The sequence below is a fragment of the Aricia agestis genome, chromosome 20 (assembly GCF_905147365.1).
Source record: "Aricia agestis chromosome 20, ilAriAges1.1, whole genome shotgun sequence".
NCBI lineage: Eukaryota > Metazoa > Arthropoda > Insecta > Lepidoptera > Lycaenidae > Aricia > Aricia agestis.
The window spans coordinates 7,117,680-7,141,964 of NC_056425.1; the positions used below are offsets into that span (position 1 = coordinate 7,117,680).

Consider the following 24,285-nt stretch of genomic DNA (forward strand, 5'->3'; position numbering starts at 1 on the left):
ACACACCGGCAAAATTAGAGGAACATAACAAAATTTTCAATTTTTTTTTAATTGTTCACTGATTTTTATATATTTATTTATTTATTTACTAATTGATTATTAAAAAATAAATTTATTATAAATTTAGGGCATAAAAACGTGAAAAATAGAAAAAAATCAGCAAAAATAAAAAAATTAAGAAAATCTTATAAATTTCAGTAGTAAGTTTTTAAGATAAATTCTTCATTTTTATTAAAGAAATGCCATGTTAAAAGCGTGTAATGCTGGTGTAATGCCTTCTATGGATCTCAAGAGGGCCTGGATACGCCATTCCATGCTTGCATTTTAATTGTCAATCATTTCCTGTGGGATATTCTCCTACTCCTCCAGTAGCGCCAACTCGAGCTCCTGGACACATTTTGGAGCTGGAGTTTTAACTCGTACCGTTCACCCATTGATGTGCCACACGTCTTCAATCGGATCCACATCCGTAGACCACGCTGGCCTCTCCACCTGGGCTACGCCAGCATCGTTTAGGTAATAATGCCCGATTTTCTTACTCTATGGACGCACATAAAATTGAAAATAACTACCTAAAACTGTGTAAAAGGCACACCATGCAGTTCCAGGATGTCGGTGCTATAGCTCTGTACTGTCAAAGTACCATCATCTATAATCATCAGCTCCATGCGGGCTCCAAATCATATGCAACTCCAAACCATTACGAAGCCTGCATCATAGGCCACTGTTTCCGGTAAGTTTGATGGCCTGTAGCTTTCCTTATGATTTATCCACATTCTTTATCGCCTGTCAATACAATGTACACAGAATTTGCTCCCATCACTGTACAGCACAAGATTTCACTCACTTGTCTAATTTTGATGTTCACGCGCAAATCTTAGCCTGGCTCTTCGGTGTCCTGTCTCAAGTTTTGGTGCCCTTGCTGGCACTTTTGAGTTTAATTTAACTTATTTAAATCTTCTTCTTACTGTACAATCACTTACACGTTCATCTTGGACCTGTTCCGACAGGTTTCGTGTCTGCATAGCAGTTTGAGGTCGATTTCTTAAGTTTTGTTTCCTTACAAAATGGTTATTCTGAACCATTGTCACCCGATATCTGCCTTGTTCTCGTCTCCGAACGTAAGATCCAGTCTCTCTGAAGCCTTGAAAGTTACGATGAACCACGGAAGCCGACACACCTAAGGCCTGACTGACCGAACGGTAGGTGTGACCTTTCTCTATCGTGGTTACAGCTCTAGCTGTCGCAGATGCTGGGAAATCACTAATTTTGTATCTAAGCAATGTGTTCTTCCAAAAACCAAACAATCAAATGAGCTGAGCATACCTTGCACCCCGCTAAAACGCCATTCTTATCAGGAACACTTACAACGTCAATAATCGAAAAACACTTATTAGGGTATAATTGCTATAAAAACCTGTCAACTTGCCAGTTTTGTTCAATATTTTATTTCTTGAATGAGCTTAGAAGCTATAAAAAAGGCTTTCAGACAGCCCGGCCCAGTTGAGTTCAAGTTTTGGCCCTTTTTACCAATGTTCCGCTAATTTTGCCAGTGTGTGTACTTTTTAGTTCATTTAAGTATAATATTAAAATTGTCTTTACCTTCAAATCGGTTCACAAACGGCGGAGTAATCGTTGAACATACATAAAAAATATTATATCCACAGCCGAACGTCTAACCTCCTCCTTAAAGTCGGTTAAAAATGATTGTAATAAAAAGTATTAGGGAGTGCCTCCACTGCCGGCGCCGGTTTCCAAAATGGCTGCCGGCGCCGTTTTAACAGAAATACTGAATACAGAATAAGGATTATTTAATACTTTTTAGTTCATTTAAGTATAATATTACTATTGTCTTTACCTTCAAATCGGTTCACAAACGGCGGAGTAATCGTTGAACATACATAAAAAATATTATATCCACAGCCGAACGTCTAACCTCCTCCTTAAAGTCGGTTAAAAATGATTGTAATAAAAAGTATTAGGGAGTGCCTCCGCTGCCGGCGCCGGTTTCCAAAATGGCTGCCGGCGCCGTTTTCCGAACTCAGCAGTTTGCCGAAGTCACGCGATGTTTGCCGAATAGGCTGCCGGCGCCTATTCAGCAAACATCGCTTGTCAAACAGAATAATGATCAAAAACATCAGACTTGAGCTAAATGACTATGAAAAGTACAAATAATAAGGTCATAATAATTGTAAGGAAGCATTATTATTTGAATCCTTTGATCGGGGATTCTCGGAAATGCTATTGTATTCTATTGTTGTCGCGATCACCGGTGCTCGTATGGGGCTTGATGGATCTTGGATGGGTTAATGGTGGTGATGATGAAGATGCTGATAAATGTGATCTGTATAGTAGCATTTAAAGACAATATATTTGCTTCTTTAAACAACGCTGAAACTCTCTAACGTGTATAAGGAATCTGAAGTTCTGTTCGGTACCTTCGGAAGTATACCACGGAGTTTATAACTGTAGCTGTGGTGCAAAATCTTACTTTTTGGTAGCTGAAAAAAGATAGCTAAGGTAAAGCTAAGCTAAGAAAATGCATCACAAAAAACTAAAATATCCACAGCCGAACAAATAGGTACCAAACCTTCACCTTTAAAAGTCGAATATAATATAAATTGAGATTATAATTATAATTTCTTTTTCAAATTTGTGTATCGGCACTGGAACTTAGCGCTTTACGCATTATCACCGGCTCCCATTTTGAGTGCCAGCGCCGGCAGTCGTTGTTTTATATCTCGGCTGCCGGCAGTATACTTACCGTAGTTCCCATTACTGATATTTTTGGGAGCCGGCGCCGGCAGCGGAGGCACTCCCAAAAGTATTATGATATTTTATGATATGTATTTAATTTAAGAATAAAATATAATATACTACGTGTGTTGTTTACTTTCAACGTTTACTTTCAATGCAGCAATGTAAGGGCTGATTTACCAGATAGATTTTACCTGAGTAATAAATAAGTAACTTTATAATGTGTTGTGTATAATATTATTTACCCCTATAAGAACCTCATGTCATAAGTCATAACATATCCGACGAATGACGATTGAAAAATCATTCCAAACGAAAATGTGTATCTACTTTTCAATCGACACCTTTTTTGCCAATCAAAATTTATGATACCTAATTTGAAATACAAAATCTGTCAAAGTTGCATATTATTTATTTCTTATAGAAACTCAGGTAAAATAACTCGAACGGACTAAACTATCGATAGTAAAATATACATCACTAGCACACGCACACATTGGCAGATCAAAAATGGTCACGCATTTTCGGGTCGTCAGGTGGTCTATACGACAGTATATTATAAGTTTATGGTTTTATCCTACTAGATTTAACTTTTAAGTCGTAGACCGTAATCGTATTACTCCCCATAAAAAAAAACATACTTTGTCATTTGTCAAGTCAAACTCAAACGACAAATGTCAAAATATTATAACCTCAAAGTCAAAAACTTAGGATTTATCACGGATTTATAAAGTTTATTGAATCTCTGATTGAATTAAAAGACATCATACGACTTTATTCTATATCTGCAGTGAGATACGAAATGAAATTATTTACAAAGTAGGCTAAAATAAATTTTCATTACTAGTCAAATAGTATTCAAACAGTGATTATCTTCACAGTTTTAGTGTAGGCATTACAATCTCTTACATAATCTACCTCGGAGAATGTTTTCAAGGTACAGATCGGTATTGCGAAGAGTAGTTCACACCGGAGTTCTTTACCGCAACTTTAATGTTGGACAAATACGCAAAGTCCCACACAATATAAGTGTACCAGTCTCTGTAGGGTTTTCATTATTAACATTGATCGGTTTAGAAAAAAAACTGAATGCAGAAGACGAACTAATATTGACAATCAAACATTGTATCCTATTCATTCAGAGAAATGAATTTGACAAGGCCGAACAGCTCTTACATGTAGCTCTAAAGCAAGCACAACAAATGCAGCATAATACAGGCATCACTTATATTTATGATGTCATGGGCAATTTAGCCCTTGAAAGGAAACAATATGATAAGGCCAAACAGCTCTTTGTAGCTGTTACCCAAAGAATAATAGCGGACGGAGTTTCTGAAAATGACCTTAAAGTGATACATTTGAGTGCAAAGCTGGCACGAATAAGTCATATGCAAAAAGATTACACAACAGCCCAGTTGGGTTTTGATTGGTGTTTAGAAAAACTTTATGATAAAGTAAAAATAGATCCATCTGATGTAAATAAACAGCTGTTAGCTATGACGGAGGATTGGTATGGCCGATTATTTTTAGACTGCGGTAAACTCGAATTAGGTATAAACTACATAAAGAAATCATATGAAAATATGAAAGATATACCTGAAGTTGAAAAAGAACATTTGATTATACAACTCAATGACATTGGCACAGCTCTTTATAAAGTCGGTGCTATTGATGAGAGTATAGAGTATCTAACAGAAGCAATAGACCTTGGGAAAACATTGCCTGATATGGTTGAATTAGGTACAGTTTATGTTAATCTTGGCAGAGCATATTTACAAAAACAGTTAATAGAAAAAGCAAGGAAGACATGTGGATATGGATGGAGAATAGCCTTTATGGGTAAGAATGATGAAATTAAAAAAGAAGCAGAAATTTGTTTACAACAAATTAAAAATGCCGCAATTTATTACTTCTTTTATTTTCCCTGTAAAATAAAATTATGATATTGAGTATCTATTTCTTTTACATTTAAAAAAGATGTTACAAATTATTAAAATGATTCTATCTACATTTAAAACTTTTTAGTAATAATTACAATTGTGACATAATCTTGGAGGATTAAAAAAGTAAAATGCCAGAATTGTTAAATGCATTGCACAAAATCACTTGGTTCTTACATATTATTGCTATGATAGAAACTTTTTTTTAACTAGTGTTATTTTGCACTCTCTTTGGAGACACTGAAGGGTTCAGCCACAACTTCGGTCTCAGTGTTGGCAATCACCACATCTTTAACGGGCTTGTCGTTGGCACCTGTCGTCAGTTTCTCTATTTTGCGAACTACACTCTGAAAAAAAAATTTACATAAGAAAATCAGATATTAGCTGTAGTTCTTATAAAAATAGAATATTACTGATAAATAATTACCACTTGACTTATAATATTGTATTATAAAAAGAATATTTGCAATACCAAACAAATTTAAATGAGTAACTTACCATGCCTTCCAAAACTTTTCCAAAAACAACATGTCTGCCGTCTAACCAGGGTGTCTTTGTAGTGGTGATGAAGAACTGAGATCCGTTGGTGTCCTTTCCAGCATTAGCCATGGACAGCCAGCCAGCTCCATAGTGGCGGAGCTTAAAGTTCTCATCTTCAAAACGCTCACCATAGATGCTGCGACCTGATAATTTTACAGTATGCATCAGCAACGAACAAAAATTTCTTGAATAAGTTTTAAAAATACATAATCATGTAGTAGTTTTATTACATTATTTACATTATAATATAATTATTTTTTAATTTTTTACCTCCAGTTCCATCGCCTTTGGTGAAATCACCTCCTTGAATCATGAAGTTGTCAATGACTCGGTGGAATTTGCTGCCCTTATAACCTTCACCTTCGGGCTTTTGAGCTAGTTGGAAGAAGTTGTCTACCGTCTTGGGTACTGTTTTACCGAAGAGACCAATGACAATAGTGCCTGCTGGCTCTCTGCCAATGGTAATGTCAAAATTTACCTGAGAACAAAGACTTTATTGAAGGACAAAGAAAATGTTGTAGTCTATACTAATATTATAAATGCGAAAGTATCTCTGTCTGTCTGTCTGTCTGTCTGTCTGTCTGTCTGTCTGTCTGTCTCGCTTTCACGCCAAAACTACTGAACCGATTGCAATGAAATTTTGTACACAGTTATTCTAGAGTCTGAGAAAGGACATAGGCTACATTTTGATGTGGGAAAATATCTTATTTCCATGAAAATATCGATGAAAATTTATTCGCATTGCGCAGGCCAGCGCTCATCCCGGGAGTCCTGGGTTCGAGTCCCGCAGGCGGAACAAGTTTTCAATGTTCCTGGGTCTTGGATGTGTATTAAAATAATATTTCAAAAATCTTAAATATATTTTATGTATAATATTATAAAAAATCCAGAAATATATCGACGCAATGCAATGAACATTTTAGTTCTAATACGATTCAACAGATGGCGCTTTTTTTTTACTTCGTTGGAACATAAAACTAATCATACTTATTAGTTATTATGTTTTTGTTTATAGTTTTTAATACGTTAGAATATTATGTTTAATAATATTATCACTTGCTATAATAATAATCAATCTATCTTATCTTATAGAACTCCTACTGCATTTCTAAGGAGTTCGAGTGTGTTGTGTTGTGGCCTATATTCCATGCAGAAAATATATCAATGCAATCAACATTTTAATTCTAATATATGAAAACAGATGGCGCTTTATTTTTTACTTCATTATTATAACAGAACTAATCATACGGTACCTACTTTATTATATATTATTGTTTTTATTCATAACTAGCTGTTGCCCGCGACTTCGTCCGCGTGGACTTTAGTTTATAGCGCGCGGTGTCAACAAAATTTGTGTCAAATTTAAAAACTTTTTAAAACCCTGGTAAGTGGTACCCCTCTTAGGGCCGCGCTACACCGGAATGGCAGCGCTGAAAGTGCTTGCCTCGCCGCTGCCATTCCGGTGTAGCGCGGCCCTTAATTAATCAAAATACCCAAAAACAGCTGTGCAGTGTGCACATAATCTGTACTAATATTATGAATGCGAAAGTATCTCTGTCTGTCTGTCTGTCTGTCAGTCTCGCTTTCACGCCAAACGCCAAAACTACCGAACCGATTGTAATGAAATTTTGTATACTGATAGTCTAAAGCCTGAGAAAGGACATAGGCTACTTTTTTACTGGAAAAAAGGGTTGTAAGGGTCGTAAATTTGTTCAAAAAATTCATAATAGATGGCGCCGTGCGTCTTCTACATCGCGCTGACGCTTGCTCAAAAGTCTTTCTATAAGAGGTGGTATCATCCTACACTTAAGTCTCGATTTTTTTCGATTGTTATATCTATTCTACGGTATTAAATAACTCAGTACTTTATCTGTGCAGGCAGTGACGTAACCTTAAGACCAAATTTCACCAACGACTGTTAAAGTTAATGCTCGAATTAGTATCACGTTGTAACGTTGTCGTTACAAAATTAACATATTATTTTTTTTAAAACAAGTAAAAATATAAATATAAATAATAAATAGGCATTAATCTAATATAGTTTAAAAAAAAATTAACAATATATTCAACATTAAAAAATATACGTAAAAAAAAACATAATTTAACATAACGGAAAATGCAAACGTCATTTTAGCGCTCGCGAAACGTCGCGAAGGAAATGAAGTTCTATGACACGGCTCGTCTGTGATTCGGCTTAGGTACTTTAATTTTAGCTGTTTTGTTTTTCATATGAATGAAAGAGAAGACAGGATATTTTAACAAGCTGTTAACACTAACAGACGTTGGTGAAATTGGGGCTAAACCTATCAATGATAAATAGTTTATGGGTAAAGTTGTGTAATTGGGGGGCTAAATAAGCTTTAAAATTTGGCATAATATATAAAGTTTAACATACAAAAATGAAGTACTTATTGTTTGCACACTGCACAGCTGTATTGATTTAAGGGGTACCAGGGTTTTTTTATAAAAGCTTTTGACACCAATTTTGTTGACATCGCGCGCTATAAACTGAAGTCCACGCGGACAAAGTCGCGGGCAACAGCTAGTTTTGTAAATAAAATTAGAATTAAAAATATTTATTAAATTTTAAATAAATAAATACTGATCATATTATTGTAATGAATAATGACAGCTACCTACATACCTAACTGCTTTATAGTTTATACCAATAAAAAAATTATTGATTTTATACATACAAATAATGGATATCACCTGGCGGTAAAAAAAGTAAGGGAACCGTTACAATGTTTTATAGAAACATGATTATGCTGGGGTCTAGGTCAATAACCTTGCTCTTTTGAGGTAAGCCACATTCTTGAATTCCCTCATAAATTTACGTAAACCCTGAATAAAATAGTAATAATATAAATCATATAGGGCTTATTAATCGAGTTTACCTTGTGGGTTACTTTAGGCCCTTTTGGTGCTTCTTCGCTCCAGGCAGAGAAAACACAAAGGAGGATACCAAACGTAGTCAGCAGAAATCCCATGATTATAAGTTTCTTTCTATTTCTCGATATTTTGAAACTTTATCTAACACTGATGAGTAATGATTTGTCGTCGCGATGCCGACCACAGATTACTAGTTATGCCGACAATACCGGTTAGATGTGTTGGTAATTTGTTGAAAATTTGAATTGCAATAGTGTCCACGTCACTTCTCCTGTCTCCATTTAAAACTTTTTTTTTTATTTTGAATATGTTTCATAGTCAAATGTCAATGTCTATTATGCCTTAAAAATTATCTTTGCTAATTTTCTTTTGCTAATATTTAGTATAAATAAAAAAAAAGTTCAATTGTTGCTAGTAATAAAAATAATGTGACGGATAGGTCAATGACATTGACAATCATCAATGATCAATGTCAAATTTACAATTTGTCAATGGTTTATCATTTATGGTCGAAATGCGAGAATAATAAAAATTGGCGAAGTTTGTTCGTAAATCGCAATTCGCAAATCACTTGAATCGAAAAACGTGATGGTTTTGTGTTTTTATTGAAACATTCGTTACAGAACTCAGTGTTTCGCTATAAAACACATTTGATTTACGAAAGTGTAATAATTTAGTTACGATTGTGTGTATAATGTTGAAGCTAAGATGACGTTTCATTGTTAAAATTAATTCGATTAATAAAAATTGCAAGAAGGATCTTGAAATAATTTCGTAACACCAATGGCCAAGTGATATAAAAGTGAAAATGCACAGTATGAATGGATCCGATTTTCCGCCTGTTACCGAGGAGACTTTTTGTAAATACGTTCTTTACTACGAGATAAACAATTCAAGGTAACACATTGAAAACGATACCTATTGCTTTGTTTATTATGATTAGTTTTAACATTGTTTTCTCTTTGCAGGGTGCGAATATGGGATTTGATAATATTGATACCGAACGCGTTGTTTGTACTATTCCTAGTCGTAAGGTTTAACAAAGCCCAGTTGAAGTTGCGAGCTACCAGTAGCCCTATATTCCTCACATTTTACTCGCTGGTATGGTGGAATGTGATAGTGAGTTTGGTGAGATGTGCTGTGTCCATGACAGTGAATGCGGCAACAACGGAGGGCAGTCTCGTAGACAAGATCCTCTGGGTGACAGTCAATTTCTTTTTACTAGCTACCGAAATGAGTGTGGTTATATTTGGTTTGGCCTTTGGTAAGTAAATTTTTGTGTCGTAACTTATGACTTTGAATGTGTCCATATATACCTACTACCCCACACTAAAATAAATAATGCTTATTTAATAGGACATAGCTGTTACTGTTATTATGCTCTATACATAACAAGTAACATAATACTGTCAATTTTCAGGTCATATGGATAGTCGGAGTAGTATAAAATATGTGTTACTGGCTACCTCCCTCATATCCTTTGCATTCTCTGTGACACAAGGCACGTTAGAAGTGTGGACACCAAACGAAATGTTTCACATTGACACAAGAGATTACGATTTGTTTGGACATGGAGGATTGATGTTCTGGTTTGTGTCATCACTCGTATTTGCGATAATATATTTCATAATATTACTTCTGCCGTGGGTGCCATTGAGGGAATATTTAGCCTTACCATGTAAGTAACTTTGTATTTATACCTTTTAACAAACTATCTTTTCCTTAGAGTTAAAAAACCTAGCAAACTTTTTTTATATCAAGACTAGATGTTCCGTGTGGCTTCGCCCGCGTAATTTAGGAATTTCACGGAAAACGTAAATTTTTCCGCAAAAAATAGCCTATGTCCCTTCACATGGTCTATTCTTCATGTGTGCCAAATAACATTAAAAATAGCTCCAGTAGTTCTTAAGATAATAAGCAATTTCTAATAATTTCTCCCGTTTTTTTCCACATTTTCCTCTATCTCTTTGCTCCTATTAGCGTGATAAAATATAGCCTTCTTCGATAAATGTGCTATCTAACACTGAAAGAATTTTTCAAACCGTATCAGTAGTTCCTGAGATTAGTATGTTCAAACAAACAAACTCTTCCGCTTTATAATTATTAGTATAGATGTTGCAGTACATTGGTATAACAAACTATGTTAAATGCATAAGCTGTAAGGTTTCTCTTTGTTGTATAATAGCTCACTCATTCTTGGGTTAAGGTTAAGCATGTCCACTTTGTAACATAATATCTTAACTATGTTCTAAGTTTTATAACCCTTTTTAAAACTAAGTGTTGTAACTCTTATGATCATTATATAAGCAGGATGAAATTACATATTTAGTGTCAAATAAGAAAAAGCCTGCCCTGTTGTATCTGTGTCAAATTTAATCAAAAGTAGTGGAGCGGTTCAAAGCCTCAAGGCATAATTTTGTCCTTATTAAAATCCATGATTTTATAGGACATAGACCTCAAGATACAAATTGATCATAATTATGTAACTCCTGATAATATTGTTTACTTAGGTTTTATGTCATTCTTATAGCCCAGGTCAAGTTTGTTTATTATTTCCTTATTAATTTGCAATGTTAATGTAAAAAAAAATATAATAATGTAAGTAACTGATTAATTAAAAGTACATAAAAATATTATAATCTCCACAATGACATGTGTTTAAGTAATAAAAAACTCATTATATTGTTAGAATGAGACAATTAAATACTAATAACATTACATTTAATATCCTACTTTTGATAAGTGACTTCTAAGCAATTGTTCTCAACTCTCAAGCTAGGCTTCAAACAAGTCTAATAATCTTATTTTACTTAATCTTATTTCACCTACTTTTTTACAGATATTATAAAAATACGTTTTTGTAGGACATATTCAATTTTTATCTCAGTGTGACCGTTTTGTTATCACTTATCAGAGATCATTACCCTGTGAGCTACTTAGATAAAAAATGTGCTATCCATTCTCGTATAATCTTTATTTATTTAAAAAAACAATTAATTGTAATTTAAATGGTTTTCCATTAGAAATGAATGCACAGGAACTTATAATGCAGTTTAATCAACTAGAACATTTAACAACCCTAATTTATTACCATATTAAATACCATTATTATCAATTAATTTGTGTAAATGTATATCTACTACTTTTGACCTTAAGTATCATTAATATCATTAGGATCAGAGTTCAGACACAAAGGACGCTAATATTTAGTACTAGATGACGCCCGCAACTCTGTTGTGCCAAAACTAGCTTATCGCGTGGGAACCGTACATTTTTCCGGGACAAAAAGTATCCTATGTCCTTTCCCGGGACTCAAAGTATCTCCATGCTAAATTTCAGCAAAATCGGTTCAGTGGTTTGGGCGTGAAGAGGTAACAGACAGATAGACAGACTTTTGCATTTATAATATAAGTGTGGATTTTGGTTATACAACTTACAGCTCCCACCCGATTTCAGCCTAGTAACTTTTTGTTAAGTACGGGAGCGGGCAATTAAACAGGTGGTCAATTTCGCACTGTCATTTATTGGGACAAAGTCTCGGCGCGCTGCAACGCGGGGGTGCGCGGGCGCGCGGGGAAGTGCACGCTTCCGGCGTATTACAGATTACAAATAATTTTTAATCTGTGATCAAACATACATAACACTTTTACTTTTTTTCAGCGAAAATATCCTTTTACCTATACATTCTGCTGCTCGCGCTGTTGGACAGCACGCAGGCGGTGGGCGCGGGCCTCGTCGCGTGGGGCCCAGCTGACCCGGGCCTCTGTGTGCTCGATGTGACCACGTGGATATATTTCTCACTGTACACACCGCTGGTATACCATACGTTTTTGAGCGAGTTTTTCAGGTGATTGTGCATCTTTTCTTCTTCTTCTTATTTAAAAATGGCCCCGTAGTGAGTTGCCAATGTCAAAGTCGTTGATTTCACTCTGCTCTAGGATGGGTTGGCTTTATGAACAAACAAGGTATGATTTAAGACGCGTATGGATGTTGAAAAATCTAAAACAAGCACACTTTTACAGATACAGTCTGGAGACAGACAGACGGACAGCAGCGAAGTCTTAGTAATAATTTTTTCTTTGGATGCGGAACACTTTTCTTTTGCCGTTTTTAATATACAGCCTGGAGAGAGGTGGACAGACAGCAAAGTCTTAGTTATAGGGTTTATTCTTTGGATGCGGAAGCCTTAAAAGGTGCTTATTGCTTATGACCTCTGTCTGTCTGTCTGTCTGTCATCAGGCGGTATATCAAAAACGGCGGCAGCTAGACAGTTACAATTTCGAAGATTTAGAAATGACGTATATTTGATGCTGCTGTGCTTACAAATACTTAATTCGATACAGCAGATATTTTAAAGAGCCTGTTTTTGTCTTATAATTCATAATTTTTGCGTTTTTCGCAAAACGTTTCTCCAAACCAATAACAGCTACAGCTATTACAGTTAGTACTTGAAATATTTACAAAGTATCTAGTCTTGTTGTTGGTGTTTATAATATTACTACTATACTATATTCCCCTGTTCTTTCAGTGTGTCCCAGCCCAGTATAATGTTCTCATACAAGGCTCAGATGGATGAGCCCATCGATGACGACCAGGTCTCTCTCCCGCATCAGCAGAGTTTCAGCTCATTGAAGACGGACTCCGATTATATCTATCAAGTAAGCTTATATAATATACATACATTAACATTTTCTACGTTAGAGTTAACTGGTACTATTTACTACGCTATTATGAATGATGCCTATTCTCTTTTCGAAAACTAACGTATCTAAATATTTTTTAGCTAAAGAAAAATTTACAAACACAAAATTACGTGATTAAGTCAGCCATAAAAAGTTAAAAAGTTTAAGTTTGACAATGATAAAATTAAGCTGTTAATGATTTTATTACATGACTAATGACTGTGTTAGAAGTTGAGTTATTGGCTATTGCTATGATATTTCATAATAAATAATGTGTGTTCCATAAGTTTTTAAATAACAATAATTTGCATGGCATGCCTTTTTGTTATCTAAATACTTCTTTAAGAATACACAAAAATACCTAAACACGTTTTGGTTTCGTTTATTTGATACGAAACCTTATAGTAGGTACTCACCCCTCAAAAGCCGTCTTACCTAAGGCTTCTTTGGTAAAATGAGACTCAAATAAGCCAACAGATCGCATAAAGCATGAAATTTCGTAGGTCTGACATCTATGAAAAGTATGTCTGATAGTACAATATCGATATAGTTGTATCTATTATGACGCCTTAACAAAATATTTAAACACAATACCTTGGTCATCCATACACATACCTCTGTATGCACGGACGGACGCAGTAGATTTTGTATTTCTTTTGTCTTTCGGTGGGTAAGCACTAAAGTCGGGGCTTTTTTAAAATATTTCTGTGTTCTTTCAGCAGAGCAACAGCGTATACGATAGTACGTTGTTCGAAGCCGGGGGCACGACACCCATGAACCCAGTGTATAGCGCCTCGCTCCAAAGCCCAGACTCCATAGCTTCAGGCAATTCCATAGACATGGGACACACCTTCACCCAGAACATGATGTCGACATAACATAAACGATCCAAAGAGTCATACTTAAGTTAGGTACGTAGTTATAAAGCTTTTTACTCGGGTAGCGATAACTTGAATCTCCTTATTCCATTTCAAATTGTGATAGTGCAGTGATAATGAAACTATAATTCGCATCATTAAGACTTTGAAGTGTAGAGTTTTTATAAAATATAAGTGCTAATTTTGTGGGAAGAAAGATTTGTATATGGCAACACTGAATTACCTGTCAAGTGTCAAAAACATTATGTTCATTTTTGCCTTATACTATTCTTTACATTGATTGAATTCAAATATTAAATGAAATATGTACTTTATTAGAAACATGAATCGATTTGCAATATGCAAAGGAATTAAAAATCCACCATGAAGTCTCTACACTTCTAATTTAAGACTATTTTAGTATGAATGAGGGTTGCTAGACCTGGTAAGTTTGTGAGTGTTTTATATTTTTTTAAATCACTCTCGAGGTAGGTCCACATTAAAAAAGTTTAAGTTTTTTATGCATGAAAGTAGCTTTGCATACATCGTAGACAGAAATAGAAGATAACATTCCCAACATTTACAAAGATCTGGCAGCCCAAACGTGATACACCCATGATCCATCCACAATTTAGAATTATCTCAGTAATGCGCTCACATAGGGGTAGGTCACATCTGGCTCGTAGGAAAAGATGTACTGTATAAAATTAAACCTTAGGGTTCGTAGGGGTAGATTTGACAGTTTTGTGTAGGCTTATTATGGTCCATCAGAGTTATTTTATAGCGAAGTTTGTAAAGCACATATTATAATGTGTATATTGTATTTAAAACACTATACACCTTATAAATAGAGGTAAAATAACTTTGAATGGGCTCCAGTTGGCAAAAGGTCCTGGCAAACTATACATGACTTCTTTTTGGTGGGTAAACCTTCTTAATGCTACAATGAAGTTTTAAAAAATATTGCCAACTGCTGGTACAGTAGGCCTTTGGACGGATTTTTTATAAGGGCTGTGTTATATTTTTTTTTGTAAATAAAATATCTTACCTATTGATTACTTGTTGAAGAACTATTTGCTTTTATTGAAAAGCTGTGTATTACTTTTTTTCATATATATAGTTTTGTTTACATGCAATAAAAACACACAAAAAGCATAGCTCTTGCCCATACTTGGTAAGAATACTGCAAACTATTGAAGTAGGTACTTTGTTTTTAAACATCCTGTGTATTTCCTTAGATATTGTTTACACACCTTTATTTCGATTTTGATAGTGAACAGTATTGTCATGTTTAGTTTTAAGTTATTGTACTAAATGCTACATTGATAATAATATTGTGCTTTTGTATGCACCACTACATAAAAAGTGAATTTTTTATGTGAAGTAATTTGGTACGGGTTGTAATGAAACATATTTTTACCTTCAGATCATTTCAAAATTTAGATTTAGACGTAATCTAAATTTGAAATTAATCTTTAGGAGAAATAATTTAATTATAAGGTTTGGTCACGGGAATAGAGAAGTTTGAAAAAGACCTAACGCTACTTATTACATTCACTCACACACTAAATTTACGCTTCCTTGTTTCTACAGGTAGGCGTAAAGATAAGTTTAAATGGGACAAATAGTGTTAGGACTTGTTCAAAATTTCTCTTTATTTTGCTGGTTTACACTAACCAACTAATATACTGACTGTAAGATAATTGGTAAGGAAAGCGCTGTAGCATTTAGTATAAAATAGATGTTATATTTTATGTGTAAAGAGTAAAGTGCTATTATAACGATTGACTTATACTGTGTTGCACTGTGATGATAAACCTACCTATTTTACTTTGTTGTTATATTAATTTTTAGGTTTTATTTTGTATAGAATTTATTAGTTAAAACCATTTGTTTTTAAAACAAAAGAGAATTGGCGTACAATATTTTTAAGTGACATACGAAAGCTGGATGTGTGTATGTACTGTAAAACTGTTTACCTGTTACTTTGAGTGGTCAAACACAATTTAAAATACGGAAATATCAAAATAACCTGAAATATTGCTAAAAAAATTTCATGTGGCAACACCTTGATTTCATAATTTTTATTCGGTCGAATGATCTATGCTGCAAAGCAGCTAATTCTTCAAAATTATATTTTTATTTTATGTTGTTTCCATATATTATTCAAATTATTTTGTTATACAGTTGTTTCAAAATTCATCACCTTACAGCGCCAGTCTGATCAACGATATTGAATGTACTTTAAGTTTTTTAGGGTTCCGTAGCCAAATGGCAAAAAACGGAACCCTTATAGATTCGTCATGCCTGTCTGTCTATTTTATGTAAAAGATTTCTCTGTTATCAGTAAACTCATTTTTTGATGATGGTGATAAACACTCATAGGGAACCGTTATGTTCTTGGTAAGGTGTATGTCAAATAAATTTAAAGAAATCTCTAATTTAACTTTGTGACTGCTGACTTTTTGTTTATTAGTGTGATATATGTCTCATGTAGATAGCTATATGGATATAAAATACTTACTTTGGGTGATATTTTGGTTGACGGCGTCTATTTTTTGTTATTTTAGATTTTAAGAAATTAAAGTAACAATTTTATTAATAACGAATCGTTTTATTTCATTTGTCCCATATTCTTTCAACAGACTATTAAAAACTTCTGAGCAATATAGAAAATTCTTATCATGATAAATGCTAAAACGTAGTGATTATATTCTCTTTGATAAATGCTAATTATAATTATTTTGAAGTTGCCAACAAGTCATCAGTAGATATGTCAGATGTCCTACCATGTTTGGTAAAAGAGCCCATTCACGTGAATGGGCCTCTTAAGGGGTTTCACCACCACACACAGAGCAGGTAATGTAAAGATGAATATTATAGCACGATACATCTTTCTATAGGAATCGTCAGGAGACCACACACAACAGCTATAGGTAATTTATATTTTTACACCTATATATCTTAAGATACAGAGCTAAGTATATGAAAATATACATATTTTGATACATCTAAATACATTTCTGTATATTACTATATATCTCTTTTTTTTAAGTCTTTATTTAAATAAAGGGCTTTTGCCATACATGGCATGCCAGCCCCATCGTATCTTATAGGTATGATTAACAATAATTAATTAAATATCCTATACAAACACACAGCCGCATCACTTGCAGGCAGGGCTGTAGCGCCTGTAGCTAGAGTCAAATTTGAGGTAGGGCAGCGTCGGTTACAGGTAGGGTGGAAGCAAAAAAAATCGGTCAAGTGCGAGTCGGATTCGTGCACGAAGGGTTTCGTACCGTAATAGATAAAAAATAGGCCAAAATTGTGTTTTTTGTGATTGAGCCCCCTTTAAATATAAATGTTATTTTAATTGTATTATTAACTACTGTTGCCATTAATATCAATATGCAGCAAAAAAGGCCAAAAAACACGAATCCATAAATATTGATTTTATTTTGTTTTTAGTATTTGTTGTTTTGATTTATCTCTAGGTCAATGATGTATTCAATTCATTCAATAGTTATTCTTAGATACTTAAAAAAATTCTGTGACAAAGCATGAGCACTATATCTAAGAACTACATATTATTAAATCCTCAATTACGAAGAACAAGCGAACAATATGGTTAAACTTCTGGATGTAGCGATCCACGTGTGAGTGAGAGTGAGGAAATAATAATCAATTTTTTTTGTTCTTTTTTTTTCAAAGGCCAGAAATACCATACCAGCCATTCTTTCGTGACCCATTGACAGTCTTTGAGGCCTATTAATTGCAGTTAAAGTTGAAAACGTGGACTCGCACACTGCAGTACTACATCTTTTTTTTCATTAAGATTATAATTAAATGGACGCATCGCTTCATGTAATCGTGATTCAAATGCCATCTATACACAGAACAAATAATTATTATCGACGACTTCTGTGGCCCAATGGTTGGGCGTGTGGCAGCTTAATCCGGGGGTCGCGAGTTCGAATCCTGCCAACGGAACAAAAAGTTTTTAAAGGTATAATAAAAATCTTAACTATATAACGTATAGTAGTTTATATAAGAATAAAGTATATTTCTGTTGTCTAATACCTGTAATGCAAGTCCTTTAGGTCTTCCTTTTTAGGGTTCCATACCCAAAGGGTAAAAACGGGACCCTATTACTGAGACTTCGATGTCTGTCCGTCTGTTTCCAGGCTGTAACTCAAGAACGGTAATAGCTAGAGAAATGAAATTTTCACAGATTATGTATTTCTGTTGCCGCTATAACAACAAATACTAAAAACGTGCTAAAAACAAAATAAATTAAATATTTAAGGCGGGCTCCCATACAACAAACGTGATTTTTCTAACATTTTTTGCTTAACTATCAATGATGACAACAGGTAGGCACTTGAAATTTTCACAAAGGCCTTAATAATATATGTAACTTAATAAATAATAATAAAAGTTAAAAAAAATTAAGGGTTAGGTAGGTAGGTAGGTCCCATACTATTTTTGCTCTATAACGGTACGTGCGCGGTATAACCCTTCGTGCGCGGGTCCGACTCGCACTTGGCCGATTATTGGTATTTTTAAGGTAGGGCATTGTGATTTTAAGGTAGGGCATTGCCCCACTATGCCCCCCCCTAGCTACGGCTTGAGAAATTCGTTCACGCAGCTCGGCTACGCTCTCAATGGGCTTCGAATAAACTTTTTCTTTGAGAACGCCCCAATAAAAAAATTCCAGTGGATTTAAATCTGGGGAACAGGCTGGCCACGAGATAGTGCCTGAACGTCCAATTCACCTTTCCGGATATTCCTGGTTAAGGAAATCTCTTACTTGTACTGCGTAATGGGCAGCCATCACAGATTACTAGGCAGCCATCTTGTTGATACCACATGTGTATGATAGACAGATACACACAGTGTTGCCACCTTAGCACAGCACTTCACAGCAGGCAGTCTATAATTCCTCAGAGCCTACATTTTCAATCAAATATCTTCAATCAATATCGTTCTGTTTTTGGCACATGTAACAGTGCGCGCATTAAAATCACAATCCGAATCATCTTCTGATGAACTATAGTATAGGACTATAGGTCTATCAGAATCTGATGGCAAAAAGTGAGAAAAGAAATTGACTCTAGCACTACCGGGGTAATTGGAATAAAACATTTTGATCCTTTTTTTTCCTTATAGCGGCTGATTCTGTGTGTGAAACAAGCAAATATAAAAATTTATCCAATGTTGAAGCTGTTACACCCTAAGTTATTACGTTAGGGTAACTAGAATGAGTGTTCATAAATAAAATCCTTTTGCTAACTGGATTACGTTTATTACGCAAGCGACCACTCGGGTTGCTGCACCAAGAACACTAATATTTTACATGTTAGTTCACCACATGCATCGAACATCGATATAATATAACGACACATGATCACATCGATATACAATATATTGTGTCCCCACAAAGCCAATTTTTTTGAAAATCTGTCATCTAAATTTGCCATCAGATCCTGGTAGACCTATATAACTCGAAGGAGCCATAGTATTACAACATTAAAAATAAGAACAGCCTGTATACACCTTAGCTGCAGCTGAAAAGTTCGTCAAGCGTATACCATTGAAATGTAAAGGAAAGATACATTACTTTACCTATTGTGTATGTGATAATTTAAAGGTTTACATCCCGGGATGTAATGTATATTAATAATATATACATTACCTGCTCTGTGTGTAACACCCTTAACAGTGTTGCCAGATCAGGGGATTTCCCCCTAGATTTAGGGGGTTTTCAACTAAGTTAGGGGCAAAACAGGGGGAAAAAATATTTAGGGGAAATTCAAAATACACGTCAAATACAGTTTTTTGCCAAATAGCACTAATATTTTTTTACCACCTTTAAATTACTTGAGCGCCACAACTAATCGAGGTCGAGATTCGAGATGTTGAAAAGATGAATACAGTTCGACAAGGCTTTAAATGAATATGTCAATGATGTCAATGGGCGCTACTGGTAAAGGAGAACTGTCAAAAATGACGTTTTTGTATGATAGAAGCGTTAGTTCCTTTTCTCGCCACGTTCATATAAAGCCTTGTCGAGCTGTAATAAAGTTCAGTAATATATTTTTATTGAATATTAAAAGAAAAAGTAATCCTAGATTACTTTTTCTAGGGGGAAATCAAATTAGTTCAGGGGTACGGCGCCGAGATCATCTGGCAACACTGCCCTTAACACAACTAAGGGCCCCTCCACACGACGTATTTTTTACAGACGATGCGCGTTTTTGATGCGCATGCGCTCGTCTACTGTGCGTTTTGGCAGGTATAAAGTTTAAAACGTGTGGCTTCCATGCGTTTGCTGAGCGTTCAACATGCGTTTAAACCAGCGTAATAAAAACGTCGTGTGGAAGCCTGCATAATGCATTGTCCTCCTAGAAATGTGTTCATATCAAGAATCTTATGTTCATATCAAAATAATACGAAAGTATAAGTAACAATATTTTTATTTTGAGCAATCACCTTCCAAACTCTTCTTTTATAAATACATGTTTTAAACAATCTGTTATAGAAAGTCTCTGGTTTGCATCTAGATTCAGCATTTTGTCTAAAATATCTTTCAGTTGAAATATCTTCTTTTCCTCACTCGGTGAAGGGCTTTGGTAACTTTTCAACAAATCCTTAAATAAATCTCTTGAGACAGTAATGTTTGTCATCTCTACTACTTTTTCACGACCTGTGAATTCATCTTTTTTGTGTAGAAGAAAATTATTGTTGTAGTTGAAATGTTGGTCCTTGAATTTACTTTTCTTAAGCAGTCTATTTGGTATTTTGCCTTTTAGGTCCATGAAGCATTTTATCATTTTGTTATTGGAACTGCCAGTGAATAGTATTTTACCAGTCGACATTTCGTATATTGTACATGCGGTTGACCACATATCTATGCTAAATGAATAAGGAATGCCCAATATTATTTCTGGGGCTCTGTAGAACCTTGACACTAAGTATGGAGTTAGATCTCCAGTACTCTCTTTCATAGCAGAACCAAAATCACATAATTTTAATATGGTCTTCTTTTCATTAACTAGTATATTATCTGGTTTAATATCTGCATGCATAATTCCAATTTTCTTCAAATGGCGCAACGCTAGGAATAGCTGTCTGCTATAAGTTATCAGGGCCTTTATGTTTATGCCCTGATTTTTACCATACTTCTTAAGGACACTTCTTAAATCCATATGTAGACACTCGAGGACTAAACACAAGTGTCCCTTGTGCATAAAGTGTGAAAACAATTGAACACAGTGACTTTTATCTTCAGTATCACTCTTATTAATTTCCTTCAATAATGCTATTTCTTTTAGGCCAGTTTTGTACATGAGGTCATTATTTCTAATTATTTTAATAGCTACATCATTCTTTCGAATATTATCTTGTGCTCTCACAACATTGGCAAACACACCTTGACCAAATAAATGTTTTATTGTATATTTATTTATAGTTTCACCAATGTTTATTTTAAAATACCCATCCTCATCATCCCAGTTATCACATTGAACATTTTTGTTATCAATACTTTGTTTTGATTTATCTGTTTTACTTAAAAAATCATCTTCTGAAAACATATCAGTAATTTTGTCAACTACCTTTGTATTCGTTTGCGTTTGAGATATTGAATTTGTTTTATCTTCTTCATTATTTGTGTTTATTTCTTTATTTTTAGAAGGTTCTAAATTGCTAGTTTTTAGTTCTATTTTTATTTGTAACTTCTCAACCAACTGCTTCCTCTGTTTTCTTCTTTGTTCTATTATAAACTCTTCATCTTCTGAATCAATATATGTAACTACATTATGCTCTGGAGATGCATTCTTTTGGGCTGGTCTACTTTTTTCATCGTTTTCTATATTTCCATTATGTCTATTTTCAGACTCTTTGCGTTTTCTTTTATGTGGAGATATATTATCACTTTTTCTATCTTTGGGCTTAGCAATAATTTGGAGTTCTTCTTTGATTGCCTCTCTTTGTCTTAATAATTCTTCAATACTAATATGTGTAGGAAGTGGTGGAGTTTTGGACTCAGAATGGTATCTCTTTTTACTGCTTGTGCCTTTACTGCTTTTACTTCTACTACTTTTTGTCTTATCCTTCGAACTCCTTATCTTAGAATCACCAGTCCGTCTGTCTTTATCTGCCATTTCCTAAAGCAATGTAGTAAAAATTTGATCTGAAATTGTGTCTTTATTGATGATAAATCTGCATCTGTAATAAGTAACATTAATAAAGGATTACATAAAGCATCAGGTGCAAAATTATAAAATTAGTATAAACATTTTTATACAGCCAAGCCAGTTGTCACTTTCTTGATGGGTTTTTTTTAACCGAAACAAAATCATTAGCTTTGGTCTATCAAGAAATGACATATGGCAACTTTGAGTAAGAGGTACTGTTAACTATATCAATGATTACATTTCCACCCTGCTATGTCATCGTTCCAACATTACTCAGTTTCCGAACTTTTCATGTTTCTCTCTTGTCTCCATGTAATGCCATCAGCAAGGCTCTCACTTAACTTTGCCATCCATGGTTATCTATATTAAAAATTGAAGAGTTAATAATTGTTTAAATTCAGTCAGGTTGAAGTTAACTAAATACACAAAGTATGTAAAACATTTTTAAGTTACTAGATAATATATTATGTATAAAGTGAATGTAATTTGCAACATAACATGCATAAAACCTGATAATGTAAATAAAAATTGCAGAAATATACCATCAGCTGCTAATAGAAGGCTAAACCTCGTAGTATTTTAATTCATATTGTCCAATCACTGCCTTTTTTTCTTCAAGTTCATCATTCATCCATATTTTTAGTAAAAGATTGGCTTACCAAGCATAAAAATGTTGCTATGTAAAGCTTTTTAACAACCCAAAATTTTTGGTTAAGGGTTTTATACCAACAATGATAATAGTTAACTGGTACATACAAAAACTTTTTGATACAATTTGAAATCAAAAGCAATGTTACAAAAATCACTTATAATACATATTTTTCATCCACTAGGCAGCTAAGCTACTGGGGCCAGCAGGCTACTCATTAAGAGCAGTAAAGCTGCAGTGGCCCAGCTGTCTAGTGTACTAAATTAGCTAATAATAGCACACATAGCATGAACAAATTATTAGTGAAAGTTTTGTGTGGAACTACTACATCACATTTCACATGTAATTTGACGTTCATGGTATGAGCACTGCATAACTTGAATAGTTATTTCGTAATGCGTAGTAGGTGTATACTTACACTTTGTTTTACTGATTGAAAGTCATACACTTTCAATATTTTTACTTACTCTTGACGCTAAAAGAAAAGTATGAGTATGTTATGTTAATTTATTACATTTTATCATAAATTACGACTTTTTAAGACTTCTTTTATTCAGCAAAATCGATGCATAGAAACCGTCTAATCGATTTTGAATAATTTTGATTACGTGTTATTTAAATAGTAAACAATGACCACTTAAACAAAAGATAACTTACTTCGTTGTAAATAACATGAAACCAAAGCCGATGTATATTTTATAGGAAACAAAACGGTCAATAAATTATTAGAGTAGAAAGAGTTTTTTTGGAAAGTAGGTATGGATTTATGGAATGAGTTTTGACATTGACAGATGACTCATGACAGCGACGACAGTTTTTTTCTTCTTCATATAATGGCACTTCGGCTATAACCATGGCCAGTGTCGAGTATAATATTATGGCGGGAAAACAATATTCTTTGATACAATTTTTTCTATATTATCGTCAGGTCAGTCAGGTCTAAAGTCCAGTCAAAGTCTAAGTATAAAGTCAATACAGTCAAGAAGTCAAGTCGGTCGATTCAGTAAAGTGGTAGGACGCTTTACTGAAACTTTTGATGGAGTTTTGGAGGGAACACAAAAGAGCACGTTTCTGATTATTATATCACTTTCCCATAACGAATATTAAATGGTTAATATCCTACCAATAATACACATTAAAAACCCAGATAACACAATTTTAGGAAAATAATATAAAAACACAACATCACTCTTTCACATTCTCCCAAAAACCCCAGCGACGACAGTTTTTTTTTTCTGTTTTGACAACTGACAGTACAGGACACATGTTGACAGTCATTTTTTTTAATGTTTTTAATGGCGCTGATCTGAAAGGCGGTAAAGCGCTTACTCCACTTGTCCTATTTAGGAAGTCCTAGCTAGGATCAATGATATTCTACTTATACAGGTATGTTACGTCCTGGATACTATTTTCCGGCTAAAATCTCTTCCGAACAATTTTCAAATTCAAAATTGCAAACATTGACAAATTTGACAGATAAGTGAAACAAAAGATACGAAAAACCATTTACATAAAAGAGACAGTTCTATTTTTAGACGTCGAATCGTATCGCTGTCTCTTTCTTCGCCTAAGCTATGACGAAAATTTGATTATTTCCAGATTGTTCGGAAAAATAATTGAAAATGTAAATAATCGAGGTATTTATTGCAATCAAGACATGTGGTAAGAGATGCCATGTGTTTTGTTTACTTTTGAGTCATAATTGGTACATTTTCGAAACACGCACGACGTCATTTTCAATTTATTTAGGTAAGACAAGACGCGGCACGT

At 34.2% G+C, this 24,285-nt stretch overlaps 4 protein-coding genes across 10 annotated transcripts; 2 read left to right on the top strand and 2 right to left on the bottom strand.

Annotated features, from left to right (window-relative positions):
• Window positions 1-3,463: 3,463 nt before the first annotated feature.
• LOC121737414 (tetratricopeptide repeat protein 19 homolog, mitochondrial) lies at window positions 3,464-4,700 on the top strand. The gene has a single exon (XM_042129088.1). It carries the CDS (start codon window positions 3,684-3,686, stop codon window positions 4,698-4,700), a length of 1,017 nt encoding a protein of 338 aa, XP_041985022.1. The 5' UTR covers window positions 3,464-3,683.
• Window positions 4,701-4,867: 167 nt separating this feature from the next.
• LOC121737342 (peptidyl-prolyl cis-trans isomerase 6) lies at window positions 4,868-8,395 on the bottom strand. The gene is made up of 4 exons (XM_042129006.1): window positions 8,135-8,395; window positions 5,508-5,715; window positions 5,196-5,380; window positions 4,868-5,044 (listed from the first exon to the last, which is right to left on the bottom strand). Exons 1-4 carry the CDS (start codon window positions 8,225-8,227, stop codon window positions 4,913-4,915), a joined length of 618 nt encoding a protein of 205 aa, XP_041984940.1. The 5' UTR covers window positions 8,228-8,395; the 3' UTR covers window positions 4,868-4,912.
• A 245-nt stretch (window positions 8,396-8,640) lies between these two features.
• LOC121737337 (transmembrane protein adipocyte-associated 1 homolog) lies at window positions 8,641-15,735 on the top strand. 2 transcript variants are annotated; one of them, XM_042128994.1, is made up of 6 exons: window positions 8,641-9,026; window positions 9,098-9,393; window positions 9,550-9,807; window positions 11,790-11,976; window positions 12,658-12,787; window positions 13,531-15,735. In XM_042128994.1, the coding sequence occupies exons 1-6, from the start codon at window positions 8,938-8,940 to the stop codon at window positions 13,687-13,689; spliced, it is 1,119 nt and encodes a 372-aa protein (XP_041984928.1). In that variant the 5' UTR covers window positions 8,641-8,937; the 3' UTR covers window positions 13,690-15,735. The 2 variants fall into 2 exon arrangements, with proteins under 2 accessions (XP_041984928.1, XP_041984929.1); XM_042128995.1 differs by having other exon boundaries at window positions 13,534-15,735.
• Window positions 15,736-20,128: 4,393 nt separating this feature from the next.
• Window positions 20,129-23,274, bottom strand: LOC121737330 (serine/threonine-protein kinase PRP4 homolog). Of its 6 annotated transcripts, none has more exons than XM_042128982.1 (4): window positions 23,173-23,274; window positions 22,983-22,990; window positions 22,105-22,226; window positions 20,129-21,897 (listed from the first exon to the last, which is right to left on the bottom strand). In XM_042128982.1, the coding sequence occupies exon 4, from the start codon at window positions 21,831-21,833 to the stop codon at window positions 20,157-20,159; it is 1,677 nt and encodes a 558-aa protein (XP_041984916.1). In that variant the 5' UTR covers window positions 21,834-21,897; window positions 22,105-22,226; window positions 22,983-22,990; window positions 23,173-23,274; the 3' UTR covers window positions 20,129-20,156. The 6 variants fall into 6 exon arrangements, with proteins under 6 accessions (XP_041984916.1, XP_041984915.1, XP_041984919.1 ...); XM_042128981.1 differs by having other exon boundaries at window positions 22,934-22,990; XM_042128985.1 differs by lacking the exon at window positions 22,105-22,226.
• Between the last annotated feature and the right edge of the window lie 1,011 nt (window positions 23,275-24,285).